Source organism: Carlito syrichta, unplaced genomic scaffold (assembly GCF_000164805.1).
Source record: "Carlito syrichta isolate Samal-C Ts95f unplaced genomic scaffold, Tarsius_syrichta-2.0.1 Scaffold97166, whole genome shotgun sequence".
Lineage (NCBI taxonomy): Eukaryota > Metazoa > Chordata > Mammalia > Primates > Tarsiidae > Carlito > Carlito syrichta.
Window position 1 is genome coordinate 20,330 of NW_007041262.1, and position 12,672 is coordinate 33,001.

Sequence of the window (12,672 nt, forward strand, 5' to 3'; positions counted from 1 at the left end):
TTACAGGCTGAGCCACCGAGCCTGGCTAACTTACTTTTTTTATAAAACAAAAGCAACTGGGTGTGGTGCCTCAAGCCTGTAATCCCAGCACTTTGTGAGGCTGAGGTGAGGGGACTGCCTGAGTCCATGAGTTTGAGAACAGCCTGGGCCACTTGAAGAGACCTCATCTCCATGATAAAAATATAAACAATTAGCCAGGTGTGGTAGCACGTGCCTGTAGTTCTGGCTACTTGGAAGGCTGAGATGGAAGGCTCACCGGAGCCCAGCAGGTCGACGTTGGGGTGGCTGTGAGCATGCCACTGTATTCCAGCCTGAGCCACAGAATGAGGCTCCAACTAAAAAAACAAAAACAAAAGCAAGCTAGGCCCCCCATTTCTTAAAAGAAAAAAAGAAGGCTGGGCTCACATGTGTAATCCCAGCACTTTGGGAGGTCAAGGTGGGAAGATTGCTTGAGGCCAGGAGTTCAAGACCAGTCTGGGCAACATGGCAAGACCTTGTCTCTACAAAAAAAATAAAAACATTAGCCAGTCATGGTGGTGCACACCCATAGTCCCAGCTACTCGGGAGGCTAAAGCTGGAGGATCACTTGAACCCATGAGTTGGAGGCTGTGGTGAGCCATGATTGTGTCACTGTACTCCAGCCTGGGAAACAAGTGAGATTCTGACTCAAAAATAAAAAATAAACAAATAAATACAGTACAATAGAATATTATGAATAACTATATAATAGTACTTTTTTTTTTTTTTTGAATGGAGTTTCACTGTCGCCCAGACTGGAGTGCAGTGGCCGCTCCCAGCCACCGCAGCCTCAACCTGCTGGGCTCCGGTGACTCTTCCGCCTCAGCCTTCCATGTAGCTGGAACTACAGGTGCGCGCTACCACGCCCGGTAATTTTTTGATTTATTGTAGAGATGAGGTCTCGCCAAGTTGCCCAGGCAGGTCTCAAACACGCAGGCTCAGGCAATCCACTCACCTCAGGCTCCCAAAGGCGCGGGATTACAGGCTGAGCCGCTGAGCCCAACTAGTACTTTTTTTTTTTTAAAGAGGCTCTATTGCCCAGGCTGGAGTGCAGTGGCACAAAGTTCACTGAAGCCTCAAACTCTTAGGGGCAAATGACCCTCCCGCCTCAGCCTCTAGAGTAGCTGGGACTGTAGGTATATACCACCACACTTGAGTAATTTTTTTGAAGAGATAGGCTCGTGCTATGTTGTCTAGACTGTATACTAGTACATTTGGAAATGTTGATCAGGCTGGGCATGGTGGCTCACACCTGTAATCCTAACACTTTGAGAGACCAAGGTGGGAGGGAGGACTGCTTCAGTCCAGGAGTTTGAGACCAGCCTAGGCAACACAGCGAGACCTTGTTTCTACAAAAATAATAATAATAATAATAAGTTAGGCATGGTGGCCCGTATTTGTAGTCCCAGTTACCCGGGAGGCTGAGGCAGAAGGACCACCTGAGCCCAGGAGGTTTAGGCTGTGGTAAGCCATGAGCATGCCACTGCACTCTAGCCTGGGTGACAGAGTGAGATACTGACTCAAAAATAAAACAAAACACCAAGACCCAAAGGATAAAAACTATAAGGAAGCCGGGCTCGGTGGCTCAGCCTGTAATCCGTGCCTTTGGGAGGCTGAGGTGAGTGAATAGCCTGAGCCCACGGGTTCGAGACCCGCCTGGGCAACTTGGTGAGACCTCATCTCTACAATAAATCAAAAATTAGCCGGGCGTGGTAGCGCATGCCTGATTCTGGTTACATGGAAGGCTAAGGTGGAAGGATCGCCGGAGCCCAGCAGGTCGAGGCTGCGGTGGCCGGGAGCGGCCACTGCACTCCAGTCTGGGCGACAGAGTGAGACTCCAACTCAAAAAAAAAACTTAAGGAAAAAAAAATGACGAATTTGACACAAAAAAAATCAAAGGACATGACTGACAGTTATCAGACAGCTGGCATGAGGCAAAAACATTTGCCATGAACAAAGCTGACAAAAGATCTATATCTAGAATATCAATCAAACCCCAAATCAGAAAGGTTAAGATAGGAAACCTAATATAAAAATGAATAAAATATAAGAACTCAGAGAAGAGGAAATCTGAATGGATAAAAAAGTATCTGAAGGCATGAAACGATCAACCTCATTAGTAACCACCAAAATGCAAATTAAACAGAGATACCACTTTACACCTGTGACACTGGCAGGTGTTAGGAAACTGGCAGTGTCGAATGCTGGTGATGCTGTGGGAAAAGATAAGCCCTCAAGCACTACTGGTGAAGTGCACTACAATGTGTAACCATTCTAGAAGACCTGCAGCAGTTAGTGTGTCCACCCTGTAACACAGCAAGCCTTCTGGGCATCGAAGTCAAAGAGAACCTCTCACAAGTCCTCACGGAGACAGGCATGAGGGACGGCCACTGTAGTCATCTGCACTGTAAAAAAGCTACCTGGCAACATTCAGAAACAGACACATTTGAATAAGCCTATTTGAAATAGGCTGCTGGCTGGGCATGGTAGATCACGCCTATAATCCCAGCACTTTGGGAGGCCAAGGCGAGAGGATTGCCTGAGCCCAGGGGTTCGAGACCAGTCTAGGCAACTTGGTGAGACCTCATATCTACAACAAATCAAAAAAATTAGCTGGGTGTGGCGGCACACACCTGTGGTTCCAGCTACTTGGAAGGCAGAGGCGGGAAGGATAGCCTGAACACAGCAGGTTGAGGCTACGGTGGTTGTGAGTGTGCCACTGCACTCCAACCTGGGCTACAGAGTGAGACTCTTAACTAAAAAAAAAAAAAAAAAAAGAAAGAAAGAAAGAAAGAAAGAAAAGGAATAGAAAGGAAAAGGAAAAGGCACAGTGGCTCAAGCCTGTAAACCCAGTATACTTTGGGAAGCCTAGGCAAGAGGACTGCCTGAGTCCAGAGGTTCAAGACCAGCCTGGACAACTTTGCAAGACCTCGTCTCTACAATAAATCAAAAAATTACCCGGATGTGTAGTTCCAGCTACTTGGAAGGCTGAGGTGGAAGGATCGCCTGAGTCCCACAGGTGGAGGCTGCTATAGCCATGAGCATGCCATTGCACTCCAGCCTGGGGTACAGAGTGAGATTCCAACTCAAAAAAAAAAGAAATAGATAAAGGTGGTTCTATAGAGCATGACAAAAAAAGCAAGCAGTCTTCTCAGTAAATGGGACTGGGACAAATATACATACAGTCACATGGAAAAAAGGGAAATGAGCTCCTACTTCACACACATACACAAACATCAACTCCAAGTGTGTCATAAATGAGAATAGAAAAATAAGCCTGTAGAAGATTATCTGGAAGAATACCTTTGTGGCCTCAAAGGAGGAAGAAATTTCTTAAGACATTTATGACATTAAATTATAATGAAAAAGATTCTTTTGTGTACATTAAAATTAAAAATTATATATACACCACAAAGAAAGTGCAAAAACATGTCAGAGAAGAAAAAGTATGGCTAGCATATAATCAACAAAGGACTTATGACCAGAACATAGAGAATTTCTATAGGCCATCAGAAAAAGTCACAACCAAATAGATAAATGGGCAAAGACTTAAAAGGGCACTTTCTAAAAGAAGAAATCCAAAAGACTAATAAACATTGACTAGATGCTCAGTCTCATTAGCAATTATATAACCAGCTGTCAAATTAAAGCCACAGTGAGATATCTTTACTTGTAAGTCAAACACTACCTAGTGTTGATGAGGATTTGGAATAATGGGGAATTCTCATGTTTCTTTTTTGCTTTTTGGAGTCGGAGTCTCACTCTATTGCCCAGGTTGGAGTGCGGTGGCACATTCTCAGCCACCACAGCCTCAAGCCTGCCGGGCTCAGGCAATCCTTCCGCCTCAGCCTCCCGAATGGCTGGGAGTACAGTCATGTGCTCAGCTTATTTTTTGAATTATTGTAGAGATGAAGTCTCGTCAAGTTGCCCAGGCTCGTCTCAAACTCCTGGGCTCAGACAATTCTCTCACCTCGGGCTCCCAAAGTGCTGGGATTATAGGCATGAGCCACCATGCCTTGCCAACTCTCATGATTCTAATAGGATAATATAAATTGGTACAATCACTTTGGAAAAGTTTAGCATTAGCTAGAATAAGTCAAAAATACACACACTCCAAGATCAAGTAATTCCACTTCTAGGAATATGTCCTAGGAAAACTCATGTACATGTTGACCTAGATATGAAACAAGAATATTCACAAGGGCATTGTTCCTATTACGCACAAACTGGGAACAACTCCAATATCCATCTACAGAAGAATCAGAAAGATAAATCATGCTATGGTCATATAATGAATATACAGCAGTAAGTTCTTGATTGATTAAATGCTATCCATGTCTTCTCTCCTTTGTGATGTGTTTTTGCACTCTTTGTGATGTATACATAATTTTTAATTTTAATGTAGACAAAATCTTTTTCATTATAATTTAATGTCTTAAGTGTCTTAAACACATATATCAACAAAAAGGAACAAATAGCTCAAAGACAACATGGATGAATTTTACAAACATAATGCTGAGCAAAAGAAGTAAGACACACAAAAACAGATACTTTATCATGCTGTTTCTATAAAGTTAAAAATGTTAGAGCTGGGCACAAGGGTGCATGCCTGTAGGCCCAGCTACTTGGGAAGCCAAGGATCACTTGAGCTCAGGAGTTTGATCCAGGCTGGACCACATAGCAAGACTGCCACCTCCAAAAAAGAAAAATATATATAAATGACTAGAGAAGTAGTAAGAAAAGCAAAAGGAGAGTCACTGCCTGTAGAGGACAGGAGGGGGATGTTGAGAAGAGCTGCATAGAGAACTTCTGGGGAGCTGGCAATGCCCCCTATTTTTCAGTCTGGGTGGTTTTTACAAGGGTATTAGCTTCATATTTATTCATATACTGTATACTTCTGCTTTATATACTTTACTGTATGTGTTTTATATTTGAAAACTTAAAAAACAATTAGGAAAAAAGAAACAATCTGGAAACGTATAAAGATGGTCACTGCAAATAAGAAAATACAATGCATGAGTCAAAGGTAATAACTCCATATTTAGACACATGGAGACCTCTCAAAATCAAGGTTGAATAAGAGAAGAAATAGAGGTTTGTAGCACAATGCTATGTATGCAAGTTTAAAAAGAAAATACACAATGCTATGTGTTTTTCAAGAATACAACATAGGTATCCAAATAAACCCCTAGAAGATTAATCAGAAATGCATATATCAGAATCAGAAAAGCATATACATATAATACAGGGGGTGGCTAAACTGATAAGAGCAGGTGTCAGTACACTTTTTCTTTCTTTCTTTTTTTTTTTGAAGAAAGATAGATTTATTAAGGGAAAGACATGCTGTAAAGGGCACCACAGGCAGGACAATAGTGAGAGTGCCTGTGGCAGCAAACATTTTCTTGAAGAGCCAGACAAGAAAGATTTTAGGCTTTGTGAGCCATTAGGCCTTATGCCAACTACTCAACTCTGCCACCGCAATTCAAAAGCAGCACAGACAGTCAGGAAACGGTCAGCACAGTTGTGTTCCAATACAACTACACTGACAAACGAAGGAAGCAGGCCTCAGTTATAGTCTGCCAAGCCCTGGGAAAGCAGCTTGGATTAAGGGAAAGGAATGAAGGCGGGACACAACAGCGGCCTTGCAAGCACCAGCGGCAGAGGCTGCCTTGAAGTATTTTCAACTCAGTTCTGGGGAAATGAAATCCTTTCATTAAGAGGCAATTAAAGAAAAACAACGAAGAAAACGGTACCTTTTTGTTGTTCTGAGTTTCTTCCACACTTACCTCCTTGCTGTCTGTCACAGGAACCCACTTAAATATCCTCAGGGACGTGTCACCCACAGTCACCCACTTTTTCTCCCTAAAAGAAAAATACTTCTTAGAACTGATAATACAACAAAATAGATTTTCTGTTCCTAACCTGTGCTTTTCTACCTCTCAGGCACTCATTCTTTCAATCTGCAATGCCTTCTAAACTTCCTCCTCAGCAAATTGCACTTTTCTGAGTACAAAATCACCCCTTCCAGAAAGACATCCCTGTCAAATTCCTTTGGCTTCTGAATCCTCTACTGCCACCATTCCTCACATATAGTGCACCACAGCCCTTTCCCCTCAGACTACACCAATTCAGGGCACCAGCACATTTTCAAACTCGGGTATCTACCTGGCATCATTTATGTATTTTTATTTTTCTTTCCTATTCTTAAAGACATAGTCTCGCTATGTTGCCCAGGCTGAACTACAACTCCTGGGCTCAAGTGATCCTCCGACCTCAGCCTCTTGAGTAGCTGGTACATGCCACCACACCAGCTCAGCTCATTTCTTTATTTTCCAGAATCTATTCAATCCCACTGATATTTATAAAGCCCTACAAGAGAAGGTGCTGGAGAAATAAAAATGGTAAAGAAGGAAATCACTGTAAAATGGGAAGGTGGCAAGGAAGTTGAGAAGGCTGAAAGACAAAGCAAGACGAGGCCACCTCAGGCCACGCAGGGAGGCAGAGGTGGGAAGACTGTCTGAGCCCAGGGGTTCAAGATCAGCCTGGGCAACTTGGCGAGACCTCGTTTCTACAATAAATAAAAAAATTATCTGGGTGTGATGGCGCACACCTGTGGTTCCAGCTACTTGGAAGGCTGGGGTGGAAGGATCACCTGAGTGCAGCGAGTTGACGCTGGGGTGGCCGTGATTGTGCCACTGCACTCCAGCCTGGGAAACAGAGACTCCTATTCAAAAAAAACCCAAAAAAAACCCAACAACAAAGTAAGACTAGGCCATCTCATGGAGGAGAGAAACCCTGTGACTCTTGTGGAACTCTGACGTGAAACATGATCACAGACAGGATGCTTCTGGCTAACAGAAGTGAGCCTCACACTGGCTTCCAGAGGAGGTAAAGGCCCAGTCATGGAAAGATCACTTTTCGGAAACAGCACTAGTTTTTATGCACCCAGGCACAAACCTGGGGGGAAACACAGGGAACATCTAGAATAAAGGAATAGATTATGGACAAGCCTAGGTGGAAAGTCTGAAGTTGTGTTTGGGAAATAGGTAATCATGTTGTGAGAGGTAAGGCTGAAAGGTAATTTACATACACAGCACTCCATTGCACCATATTCTTTTTACTTGCATGCAAATTGCTTTGTATGCTTTTCTCTTTACCAAATATGTTAATTCTATATTTCTAATTATACTGTGAGGGTGAGGACTGCCACTTATGTGGCATATAATCTTCAGAGAAGTCTAGGAGAGAGCTCTGCATCAGCAGAGAACTGCCTGACCATGTCCCCTTTTCATCAAAGCTCCCAGAAGTCACTAAATGACTCGAATCATAAACCAAGGCACTCAAAGCAGCAATTTGAGCCTTTCCGTAGCTCTAGCACCCTTTTTGCTCACAGGTTGCTGCTTGTACATCCCTTATTTTTTTTTTTGAGTGGGAGTCTCACTCTGTCACCCAGACTGGAGTGCAGTGGCCACTCCCGGCCACCGCAGCCTCAACCTGCTGGGCTCCGGCGATCCTTCCGCCTCAGTCTTCCGAGTAGCCGGAATTACAGGCATGCGCTACCACGCCCGGCTGATTTTTTGATTTATTGTAGAGATGAGGTCTCGCCAAGTTGCCCAGGCGGGTCTTGAACCCGTGGGCTCAGGCAATCCACTCACCTCAGTCTCCCAAAGGCGCGGGATTACAGGCTGAGCCACCAAGCCCGGTTGTGTACACCCCTTATTAAATGCTATGATATTTTTTGGCTTTTATAGTGTTTTGGACTTATCAGCCAGTTTGCCAAATTATAACTTCAATAAAGACCACAAGCAATTAGTCTTCAAAATTTCTATCACTCTATAATTAATAAAAGTATAGACAAGCAGAAATAAACTTATAGGGCATGCTTTTAAATTAAATTTTTAAAAGAAGTGGGGCATGGTGGCTCATGCCTGTAATCCCACCACTTTGGGAGGCCAAGCCGGGAGGACTGCATGCACCTAGGAGCTCGAGATTGGCCTAGGCAACATAGCAAGACATCATCTCTACAAAAAGTCAAGACATTAGAAACGTGCAGTGGCATACGCCTGTAGTCCCAACTCCTTGGGAGGATGAGGGGGGAAGGATCAGTTGAACCCAAGAGTTTGAGGCTGTTGTGAGCTGTGATCCTGCCACTGCACTCCAACCTGGGCCACAGAGTGACACCCCAACTCAAAAAACAATTATCTTTGAAATAATGTTGCTATAATTTTAGATATAATTTCTAGTTTCTCTAAAATGGTCATGGACTGACTGTGCCTCTTTTGTTTCCATTTAAAGATCCCTCTAAGCCGGGCTCAGTGGCTCAGCCTGTAATCCCGCGCCTTTGGGAGGCTAAGGTGAGTGGATTGCCTGAGCCTGCGGGTTCGAGACCCGCCTGGGCAGCGAGACCTCATCTGTACAATAAATCAAAAACTCAGCCGGGCGTGGTAGCGCGCGCCTGTAATTCCGGCTACTTGGAAGGTTGAGGCAGAAGGATCGCCGGAGCCCAGCAGGTCGGGCTGCGGTGGCCGGGAGCGGCCACTGCACTCCAGTCTGGGCGACAGAGTGAGACTTCAACTCAAAAAATAAAAAATAAAAATAAAATAAAAAAATAAAGATCCCTCTAAGGGATAAACAATCCCAAGAAAAACATACCGTGTGGGGACGGAAGGAAGGCCCACCTATATGATGATCACTTGTATACCCAATCCTGAATTGTACCCTATATCTTTAAAATTAAAAAAAAAAAAAAAAAAGAAAACAAAACAACAAAAAAACCATACCCGCCGCTGGGAGTAAGGACTGGTGGGTGTGAAATGTTGATTCCTGGCTGGTGCAGTGGCCTACGTCTGTGATTCCAACATGTTGGGAGGCAGAGGAAAGAGGATTGCCTGCGCCCAAGGGTTCAAGAACAGCAAGCCTGGGCAACTTGGCGAGACCTTGTCTCTATAATAAATAAATAAACTAGCAGGGCATGGTGGCATGTGCCGGTGGTTCTAGTCACTTGGAAAGCTGAGGCAGAAGGATGAGCCCGGCAGGTTGAGGCTAGAGCGGCCGTGAGTGTGCCACTGCACTTCAGGCTGGGCAAGACAGTGAGACTAAAAAAAAAAAAAAAAAAACTAGTCTGAAGAAATTTTTAAGTTTCAACCCTAAAGTTCAAAGCTTTGTAGAAACCCTCTTGTCACCAGGCATGGTGGCTCATGTCTATAACCCTAGCATTTTGGGAGGGCGAGATGGGAGGACTGCTTGAGCCCAGAAGTCCGAGACCAATCTGGGCAACACAGAAAGCTCCCGTCTCTATAAAAAATAATAAAAAAAATCAGCCAGGTGTGGTAGCATGCACCTGTAGTCCCAGCTATTCAGGAGGCTGAGGTGGGAGGTTTGCATGAGCCCAGGAGGTCAAAGAGCTGCAGCTACTCAAGATCTTGCCACTGCACTGTAGCCTATGCAACACAGTGGGAACGCCCCCAAGAAAAAAAAAGTCCTTTTGTCTTTTGTTGTGTTGTAAAGAGGTAAAAATGGCAGAGATTACCACTTCACTACACTCATAAAACACACAAGGGCATAAGGAGGGATGAAAGTTTTGCCCAAGATCACTCTCAAAAATCAATATTAAGTCCCTTGACTCTATCTACATCTGTTTAAAATACCACTGTTCTGAACACAGAGCACCTTCAATGTACTCAAAGGCCTGCAAACAAGTGTGTGTGGAGGAGATATAACAAAGAAAACTCTCATTCATTCCATAAAGTTACTTCTCTAACCATGCCAGGCAGAGAGAGAATCTGCTTATTTTAAGAGCCACTGGTATCTCAAAAGGTGCTTGCTGACATGAGGACCAAGGGCCAAATGCAGGGAGCCACTCTGTCAGATCTGAACCAACTTCTGAAAGTTTTACGTCCAAATTTGACGTTACAAAAGTAGGGAAAAAAAAGTAATTGTCGTTGCAGTTGCGGATGCTGTTCAGCAAATGATATAATGGAAACATAAAGAGAGACTGTGATATAAGAGAAAGAATGAACTTAAGTCTTAAGAAATTGGAGTAAATGCTAGAACACACCGCTCCATTTCCTCATTTATCCAATAAATATTTAATATACAAGAGCCTGTGCTAGGTCCCAGGGATGCAAGGAACAAAACGCAAGATGCAAGTCCCCACCTTCACAGAGCTGGAAACAGACTCCAACAATTCGCTTCACAATTAGTCAATCAGTAGTTTCAAATATATCAAACGGCCAATTTTGCAGGTTAAAAGATCAAAGATAGAAAATGCCTTATGGCTCCACCTAACACAACAGTGGAAAGGTCTATGAAGGGGACCTGATCTGACTGAGAATCTCAAGAGGTAACCCTGAGGTAGCAACTTTTGAGCTGAACTAGGAATTTACAGGCAAGAGGGAGGAGAGGAGAGAGAATGCCAGGCAGAAGGAACAGCATTGTGGCTGCAACAGAAATACGGCCAACATCCTGGGAAAGAGCCAGACGGGAGGACCTTCTTTGGTCTTTATGCTAAAACCAAGAAAAGACCACCGAGGAATTACTTTCCAAGTGGACGGGTGCTATGATAAGACATGCACTTTTTTTTTTTGAGTTGGAGTCTCCCTCCGTCACCCATGCAGGAGTGCAGTGGCACACTCACGGCCACTGCAGCCTTAACCTGCTCAATTCAGGCAATCCTCCCACCTCAGGCTTACAAGTAGCTGGAACCACAGGTGTACACCACCACGCCCAGCTAATTTTTTGATTTATTGTAGAGACAAGGTCTCCCCAAGTTGTCCAGGTTGGTCTCAAACTCCTGGGCTCAGGCAATCCTCTCGCCTCGGCATCCCAAAGTGCTGGGATTATAGGCGTGAGACACTGCACTCATGCATGCACTTTTTTTTGTTGTTTTTTGTTGAGTTGGAGTCTCACTCTGTCACCCAGACTGGAGTGCAGTGGCCGCTCAGGGCCACCACAGCCTTGACCTGCTGGACTCCAGCGATCCTTCCACCTCAGCCTTCCAAGTAGCTGGAACTACAGGCGCACGCTACCACACCCGGCTAGTTTTTGATTTATTGTAGAGATGAGGTCTCACCATGTTGCCCAGACTGGTCTAGAACCCATGGGCTCTAGCAGTCCTCTCACCTCAGCCTCCCAAAGTGCTGGGATTATAGGTGTGAGCCACCACGTCCAGACTTTTTAATTTTATATTTTATTTATTTTATTTACTCAACATTATTATTATTATTTGAGTTGGACTCTCACTGTTTGTGCAGCTGGAGTGCAGTGGCACGTTCACGGCTGCCCCAGCGTCAACCTGCTGGGCTCCAGCAATCCTTCTGCCTCAACCTTCCAGGTAGCTGAACTACAGGTACTCACTATTTTTTATTTTATTATATAGATGAGGTCTCACCATGTTACCCAGGCTAATCTCGAACCTGCGGGCTCAGGCAATCCTCTTGTCTCAGCCTCTCCTCTCAAAGCGCTGGGATTACAGGCTGAGCCGCTGAGCCCAACCTACTTATTTTTAAAGAGATGCAGTCTTGCTCTTTCACCCAGGCTGGAGTGTAGTGATGGATCATAGCTCACTACAGCCTGGAACTCCTAGGCTCAAGCAGTCTTCCTACCTTAGCCTCCCTGGTCACAGGGTTTTAGAGACATGGGACACGTCACCCAGCTCCAAAGTGATCTTTTTTAAAAATGAAAAATTTAAATCAAAAAATCAAAAAATTAGCTGGGCGTGGTAGCGCATGCCTGTAGTTCCAGGTACTTGGAAGGCGGAGGCGGCAGGATTGCTGAAGCCCAGCAGATGGAGGCTGCCTGCGGTGGCCGGGAGTGTGCCACTGCACTCCAGCCTGGGCGACAGAGTGAGACTCCAACTCAAAAAAAAAAAAAAATCACTTGGTACTTGGAAACGAAAAAGGTAAAATCACTCGATGTACTGGGAATGACCAAGAGCAGAAACAGAGCTATCAGAAGGAGGCTGGCACAGAGATTTAAGGGACAGAGGATGGTCCTCTGGCCTAGGCTGCTAGGGGTGGGGTCAGAGATGGAGAGAAAGAAAACAAAGGTGTGCTATGCTTAGGTTTCACTAAAACCTAGAAAGATTAATGGTGGCGAGGAAAAACCAGTCATTATGTAACTCACATGTACGCCGAATCCCAACTACACACGAAGCCCTTGGATATGGAGGAGGAACGTCCATCTTGTGAGGAAATGCACAAAAAAGCACATAAATCCAGAGTACCCAGGACCCTCAGGAGGGTGAAGGGTGAAGGGGTGAGAGGGGTTGGGGTAGGCTTACGGGAGGGAGGTGACACCTACCTGGGCTTTTCAATTACTGCTAGTAATTAGCTAGAGAAAAGTGCTCAAGAAGTTGACTGTGAAAGTTTAACGTGACGATGCATCTGAGCTCTTGACCCCAAACAGGCGCTCAAGCGGCCTCTTACTGAATGAACATCGCAGGGACCGTTTCTAAACGACTCCCCTGACAGCCCCCGAGTATCGGGGAAAAGATGGGTTTGCATCTCGATGACCAGCCAGCTTCCGTTGCAGGCGGATTTACTGCGGGAGACCCCCAGCTTGACGCCTGGCGGACTGAAACCCCTCAGTGACCGCTGGCTATCACGGGACAGCTGCGAAACGCAAGAGGCGACGCAGCACACGGAGGGAGGGCAG

At 45.0% G+C, this 12,672-nt stretch overlaps 1 protein-coding gene across 1 annotated transcript in view; it reads right to left on the reverse strand.

Moving 5' to 3' along the window:
* Positions 1-12,182, reverse strand: part of BCL7B (BCL tumor suppressor 7B) — a 28,004-nt gene extending 15,822 nt beyond the window's left edge. Inside the window, exons 1-2 of the mRNA XM_008062957.2 lie at positions 12,142-12,182; positions 5,805-5,880 (exon numbers count right to left, since the gene is read on the reverse strand). Coding sequence (XP_008061148.1) covers positions 5,805-5,880; positions 12,142-12,143 — 78 coding nt within the window. The 5' untranslated portion in view covers positions 12,144-12,182. The remainder of the gene's footprint in view (positions 1-5,804; positions 5,881-12,141) is intronic.
* Positions 12,183-12,672: the final 490 nt, after the last annotated feature.